The 7,619-nt window shown below is 30.9% G+C and overlaps 1 protein-coding gene across 1 annotated transcript; it reads left to right on the top strand.

Annotated features, from left to right (window-relative positions):
• The first annotated feature begins 835 nt into the window (after positions 1–835).
• On the top strand, positions 836–6,444 carry LOC130821334 (AP2-like ethylene-responsive transcription factor ANT). The gene is made up of 9 exons (XM_057687040.1): positions 836–1,574; positions 1,897–2,563; positions 2,675–2,757; positions 3,078–3,086; positions 3,190–3,278; positions 3,382–3,455; positions 3,872–3,922; positions 4,408–4,484; positions 5,531–6,444. The coding sequence occupies exons 1-9, from the start codon at positions 1,217–1,219 to the stop codon at positions 6,148–6,150; spliced, it is 2,028 nt and encodes a 675-aa protein (XP_057543023.1). The 5' UTR covers positions 836–1,216; the 3' UTR covers positions 6,151–6,444.
• Positions 6,445–7,619: the final 1,175 nt, after the last annotated feature.

The following is a 7,619-nucleotide window of genomic DNA, read 5'->3' as shown; positions in this document are numbered from 1 at the left end:
GTCGCGCGCGGCCGTACCGCGGTATGGTCGAGTAAAACGTGCGATCGAACCGCGGTGGAGTCGCGCGTTTTACCCGACTATACCGTGGTTCGGTCGTGCATTTTACGCGATCATACCGCGATCTGGTCGCACAAGACTGAATGTTAAAAATCCCTGCAAACTTTAAATGGTTGTCATTTCTTGCTCGGATGTTGAAATCATGCATATAATGTGTCGTTGGAAAGCTCTCGAAGTCTATTTTCTAATGACACAAATCTTTCATTAATAAGATTTTTCTATAAAATGTTGTGCCCAAAATATTGAACGTGAATCAAATTTCAGCACAAACAAAATTTAAACGATTGTCATTTCTTGCTCGGTTATCAGAATTGGGTGTATAATATATCATTGGAAAGATCTTGAAGTGTAGGTTCTAATGCCGCTAATATTGCAACTATGTGATTTTCTTATTAACTGTTATAGAAAAAAAATGAACATATTTCAAATTTCATCACTCGTTTTTTTTAAATTAACGATCGTTATTGATGGTTATTGAATCTTTTTGGTGATTATTTTCATTTACTATAGTAATTCGATTTTTATTTTTAGCTTGTTTTAGTTTAATGAGTGTTTAAAGAGAGTTTTTAAAGCGATATTAGAGATTGAATATTTAAAAAGTAATTAGAAGCAATTTGAAATTTCAATATATAAGGAATGAAGGTCTCTATGATAATAATGCCAAAAAAAAAAGTATGAGCATGAAAACTCAATAAGTGAGTGAAAGAGCGGGGTAAGAATAAGAAGTAAAAAGGCATAAAGCCAAAGATGAACGAAAAAAAAAAAAAAAAAAAAAAAAAATTGAAGATAAAGAGGTGTCTTTCTCATACACGGATCCCTAAACGACGTTGTTTACAGCAGGAGCAAGAAGGTTGCCCCTCTTCTCCAACACATATTTGTTTGGTTCAATTCCTCATTCTTTTTGCTCATTTCTATCTTTACTTTATAAGTCCTTTTCTTTTCTCTCCTTCCCTTCTCTCTCTCTTTTAGTATTATCCATTGGTGAATTGTGAATATAATCCTTTTCTTTTGGTTCTTGTTTTTTGTGTTTTACTTCATCTTCAAGACTTCAACTCACTACAAATCAAACAATTTCATAATTTGTTTATTTCTACTCAATGATTATTGAGTTCATTTTATTAGTTTAACTTATTTTTTTTTAAAAAAATTAATTATTACTATGAAGTCATTAAGTAATGATGATGTTAATAACAATAACAACAACAACAATGGTTGGTTATTAGGTTTTTCTCTTTCACCTCAACACCAACAACATGTTTCTTCAAGCACTACTACTAATACTTCTTCAGTTCCCACTTCACTTAATGGAACCTTAAACAGTTTCTTTCCTAATTCTCATAATCACTTTCATCAAAACAACACCAACAATTTCTATGCTAATTACAACAATGGTTGGTTATCAGGATCATCTGTTGATAATGAAGTAGTCCAAACTGAGAATAATAATGCTTTGTTATACTCTCATCCTTGCTCTCTCATGCCTCTTAAATCTGATGGTTCTATTTGTCTTCCACAAGGTACTACACCCTCTACTTTCTCTCTCTTTCATTTTTTTAATTTGGTGCGTGTGTATTTAGAATAATATTGTTTTTTTTTTAAATTGTAAATAGTACTCTTAACAGTTATAGAGATATACTCTTAACTATTACTTGTTAACTTAAAATACAAAAAAAAAACAATCAGTTAAAAATAACGTTCGTAGTATTTAGGTTAAGTATCCTAATACTTAGATATACGTACAAAGTTAAAATAATATTTGGGGTATTTTGATAGTATTATTTACGTACTTTTTTTATTCTTATTTTTTGTGACATCTTTTTTGACTTTGAATGTGAAAAGAAATGGTGCAAGCAATTGGGAATTGTTCTACTGGAACAAGCTCTACAACAACAAGTGCAACTCCAAAGTTAGAGGACTTCTTTGGAGGTCATCATCATCAAACAATTGGTGGAAATGGGACCCATCACTATGATCATCAACATCAACATCATCATCAGCAACAGCAACAATACCCATTTTACCCTTCACTGTATGGAACAAGTGAAGGAACACTGCAAGCTAAGGAACACCAAGCAGTAGAGGATCAACTCCAATCAACTATAGGTGAGACTGAAATTTCTGCAGGGTTAAGAAATTGGGTACATAGAAGCTACATTGGGTGTATAGGAGTAGAAACTGGGGGTGAACAAATCAACGGTGGAGATCATGATCATCAACCAGGTGTAGCTGTGAGCACTACTGGTGGGCCCATAAGTGCAATAGGGTATGCTGATTTACAATCTTTAAGCCTATCAATGAGCCCTGGGTCCCAGTCCAGCTGTGTGACTGCATCACACCAGATTACTCCCTCCTCTACTGCTGCCATTGGAATTGAGTCTTTGGTAATGCAAGAAAGTAGCAGGAAAAGAGGAGGAGAAAGAATTGATCAAAACAACAAACAAATTGTTCATAGAAAATCTTTGGATACTTTTGGACAAAGAACTTCTCAATATAGAGGTGTCACTAGGTATATATGTATATATTTAGTATATCTATGTATTTATTCCTAGATTTATTATTTTTGTTTGTTTTATCCATAAATATATAATAAAGAATAAAAAAATTGTTGTATGAACAGGCATAGATGGACAGGAAGATATGAAGCTCACTTGTGGGATAACAGTTGCAAGAAGGAAGGACAAAGTAGAAAAGGGAGACAAGGTTAGTCAGAATTCACCTACTCCTTATTTTATTTTAATTTTATTATAACTTACTTAAAAATTATGATATCATTTTATTAAATTTGCTACATTTTATTTTATAAAAGCACTTACAACAACTCCACTATTATCCTATTCTTGTCTCGATCTTTTAAGTAGCAAACTCAAATAGTAAAAGAAAACATTGTAGCAATTATAGACTTTTTTTGAAGGAGACTTATTAGAACGATGATAAATAATTTATTAGTCTGTCTAACTTATTAATTTTGCTTTCTATCTTTTGGTGGCATGGATGTGTATATTTGTCTCAACAAATCACAGTTTATCTAGGTAAGTCATACAGATATTATTTCCTCTTTTGTCTATATTCTAATAAAAAAAGAATTTTTAAAAAAATATGTTTTTTTTTTTTTTTTTTTTTTTCTTCATACAGGAGGATATGATACAGAAGAGAAGGCAGCAAGAGCTTATGATATGGCTGCACTCAAGTATTGGGGACCCTCATCTCATATCAATTTTCCAGTAATCATTTTGAATTCATTTGCTAATAATCTCTTTTAAGTTGAGTACAGCAATATATATTTTCTTTTTCTAAATCATTTAATTATGAAAATAATTTAAACAGTTGGAAAACTACCAACAACAGCTAGAAGAAATGAAGAATATGACTAGACAAGAATTTGTTGCTCATCTTAGAAGGTACTATTATTATCCTCCGTTTCCTATTTTACTATATTATTCATTTTAATTAATTTATCTGTAAATTGCTAAATTTTTACTTTTGATGAATATTTTTTTTTTATTCTCATCCATAAATTAATTTGCCATTTTCTCGATTTACTTAAATTTTATCTTAGTAAGTAGCTAATGTAACGGACATTGAAAACTTCATATTTATTTTATTTTATTTTATTTTAGTTTATTTGACTTTATGTTTGATTTTCACATTTTGGTATTTATATGTTCCGACAGTACAGTGAAATGGGTATAGCATTGGAGTATAGAAGTACTACAGATGTGCTTTTATTGTGTTATTTATTCACATCGTACCGTGTTTTAAAATTATATACATTCTCCATGGAATTAATACGGTAATATCATGTCACTTGGTGCAGGAAAAGCAGTGGTTTCTCTAGAGGTGCTTCAATCTATAGAGGGGTTACTAGGTCAAAATTTTATACCTCTATTTATTTTAATAAATAATATAGTTGATCTTATAATAAAAAATATTCGTCCAAATAAAAATTTAAACTAATAATTAAAGTCTTAAAAATATTATATATCATGCTTTATTATATAAAAGTCTTTTAAACTACAATCGTAAATGCAACATAAAAAGATGTTTTCATACTTCTATACTTGAAATAGAAGGTGGTTATATTATACTAGTACATTCTACATTATATGTGAAATTATATATGGCTTTCTAATGTAATTAGTGTACTTTCATTATTCCCATTTTACTACACCAAAAATAATATCATAAAAATGAGCTATTTTTGTAAGCTAGTCAAACAAAAAACTCTATTTTCATAATATATATTAAATCAATAATTTAACCCAATTATAAAAAGGAATTTTCTGTCCATAAAAAATGTTAAAAAAATGCAAGATATTTATCATGCTTAATAACTTGATTATTGATTAACAGGCACCATCAACATGGAAGATGGCAAGCTCGAATTGGCCGAGTTGCAGGGAACAAAGATTTGTACCTGGGCACATTTAGTGAGTAGTTTCTCTGGTCCAAATTATAAGATAATCATTATATCAGAAACTAATTCAACAAAAAGTTTAAATTGATTATATTTAAAAATTATAATTAAAATCTTAGAAACATGATAGGTAGACTTAAAACACTTGAGAACCGATCCATACTCTAAAAAACAAACTTTTCACGTGTTTTATTATATATCACTAATCACTAATTGGAATATTTGAACGGCAAGCAACGTACAATAATTATAATTATAATTAATAAGATAATAATAATAATAAAGGGTTTCTTTATGATCTAAAAAAAGCCATACTTTGAATTATCTAATTAAGTATATCATCTTTTTGGACACTGGTGGGTGAATGATCTCAATTATACTTACTAGTTAGTGATAGTATTAGTACATACATTCCTTTAGGTAAGGCTGTTCTTTAAAGAATATCTTTAACAAACCCCCCTTTTCCTGTTGGTTTCTCAACATTCTTTCACTTTAATCTTCATAAAGAACAGATCATGATCGTAGAATTTAGGCTCACCCTTTTTCAAAAGTAGCTCTTTTGTTTAACATTAAAAAGATTATCTTATTATTTCTTAACCGATGAATTAGATTAAGATGAACTACTCTTTTGAGAGATTATCTTTCAGTGAATAAGAATTTCACATTCTCATTGTATGTTTTAGATGAGCTATTTAACTTATTTATGAGTCTCGTCTCTCATAGATACCATCTCATACAAAAATTTGTGTTCAAATTAATTATAAAGTAGATCGATAATGACTGAACAACGCTTACATAGAAGTCAATTAATGGCAATGAGATAATGAAGTAAAATTGTTCTCAGTCTCATATGAAACACTCTTCTACTTTACTTATCGAAACTACTAAAATACAAATATTAATGTGAGAACTTTTTAGATAAAGATAATTCACAGTGGCAATAAATTTAGTTATCATATGTGACTAATTAATTCGTGAAGTTTTTCTAAAATTAATTTGTGATCTCAATTTGTCTATAGTTAAATTGATTTGACTAATTATATGACTAATTTTAATTAGGCACTCAAGAGGAAGCAGCTGAGGCATATGACATTGCAGCAATAAAATTCAGAGGGGCTAATGCAGTGACTAATTTTGACATAGTACGTTACGATGTGGACCGTATCATGGCTAGTAACACCCTACTAGCTAGCGAGCTAGCCCGTCGAACCAAGAATCTACCGGTCCCACCACCATCACCACCACCGGTTAATAACACCGAGGAGGAACGTGAAAAACCCGACTGGAAAATAGTCCTCCACCACTCAACTCAGCAACCGCAACAGTCAATGCACAACCAGCAGCAGTATATGGATCAGGCCTCAATGGGAATGGGCTTGGCCCAACACCATGAAGCAATATTGGGCTTGGCAGGAAAGCATAATGATATGGGTGGGGCCCATTTCTCTAATACATCATCATTAGTCACTAGCCTGAGTAGTTCAAGAGAGGATAGCCCTGAAAAGAATACCAATAGCAGCTTGTCTTTAGCCTTTACAATGCCTCCTTCAGCAACCAAAATGTTTACAAATCCTGCAGCAAATATCAGCCCTTGGATTAATCAACCAGTGGAGATTAGGAACCCTTCGATATCACTCCCTCAAATGCCTGTTTTTGCTGCTTGGGCTGACTTACATTGAAATATATGGTACTTATATTTATCGACCCGTGTCACCTGATTTGCTAATCTTAATCTTAAACAAGCAAATTAGGCGACAATTTTTTTTTATTTTGTTGGGTGTTAGATTTGGGATTCATAGTATAATTAGTAAGGAATTAATTGAGGTGTTTAAGTGGGTTAAATTTAATTTTAATTTCAATGTATTTTTTTAGTTGATTATATTGTGGATGTAAGCTTAATCATATCTACTACTAGATCTTTTGATCAAATCTTAAAGTAAGAATGAAGAAAAAAAAAAGCTATTTTAGCCTTTACAGGATGATCATTGAAATTCCATGAAATGATTTTTGACAATGGAGACAGATCCATCATTACATAGCATAATATAGCTTTCATTTCACCTAGAGACATTAAAGAAGACCTGAAAATCTGATTTCTACCTAACGTAAAGATACATACAAACCAATGTGAACACAATATTTGATTTTATACTAACTCGAAATACATGATTGGAAATCAATCCGATTATCCGAATGATCACTTTAAAAGTTCATGACCCAATTTATGCATGAAATTTTTTTGTTTTTTGACTGATTTTATGTATGAAACCTTTTTGACTAAACAACAATTTGATTCCTACCCCCACAAGAAAAAAAGGAAAAATTTTAGTTGTCCCTTTTTTCCCCTTCCATAGACATCATCATGACTCTTGATCTCTTTATCTTTGAACAACTTTGCTTTCTTCAAAGGTTACAGACATGTAATTCCCTATGATTCAAAATAAGATTCCCAGATCATTTTTTTTATTTTTATTAAAAAATAAGTTTTGTTTTTATAAATTTCTGATGAGATGTTCTGCTATCACCTGCCAGGGGGAAGAGGTTGTCAATTTAACTTTCATCTTAGAAATCTTGGGAACTAACATTGATGCTATTTTGAGAAATTTTTCATGTCAAAATTAATGTTTAATCATTTAACAAGGAATACGACACAATTTTAAAATTTGTACCCAATTCAAGCGTGACTTAATGAAATCAGAGAGCTCTTTCTCTGTTCTTTTTTTTGACTCAATAATGTACCACTCTTTTTTCACTAAATTCCAAACCAATTGGCATTATGGGCTTGTATTGCTTATATATCATTTTATACTCTTTAATGATGGTCTTTGTTAGTAATTTCGTGTTTATTTTAAAGATTTATACTACTTTACTCGTTTTGGTTATTCATGTTGATTTTGAGTGGTTTTGATTGTTTTAAGTATAATTCTTATGGTTTTAACGGTGATGGAGTTTACTAAAGGGATTTTAGCTCGGGTGAAGATGTTCTACAAAGAAAATGAGCAAAAGAGTAAAAGTATGTTTATAAGGCAAAAGTTTTGAGGTGAAATTTGATATATCTTACTCTTTTGGCCATAACTTTTGATAGGAAGATCGCATTAATGCAAGATTTGTGCCATTTGAAATTAGACTTTAAGAGCTTTCCAAGGGT

This window comes from Amaranthus tricolor, chromosome 8, assembly GCF_026212465.1.
Source record: "Amaranthus tricolor cultivar Red isolate AtriRed21 chromosome 8, ASM2621246v1, whole genome shotgun sequence".
Taxonomy (NCBI): domain Eukaryota; kingdom Viridiplantae; phylum Streptophyta; class Magnoliopsida; order Caryophyllales; family Amaranthaceae; genus Amaranthus; species Amaranthus tricolor.
This window is presented reverse-complemented; position numbering and strand designations above follow the sequence as displayed.

Bases quoted from the DNA above. Each gene is read 5' to 3' on its own strand.
- LOC130821334 (XM_057687040.1), top strand. From the start codon at position 1,217: ATGAAGTCATTAAGTAATGATGATGTTAATAACAATAACAACAACAAC. The intron at 1,575-1,896 runs GTACTACACCCT...GAATGTGAAAAG, and splicing joins TTCTATTTGTCTTCCACAAG to AAATGGTGCAAGCAATTGGG. The intron at 4,485-5,530 runs GTGAGTAGTTTC...AATTTTAATTAG, and splicing joins TTTGTACCTGGGCACATTTA to GCACTCAAGAGGAAGCAGCT.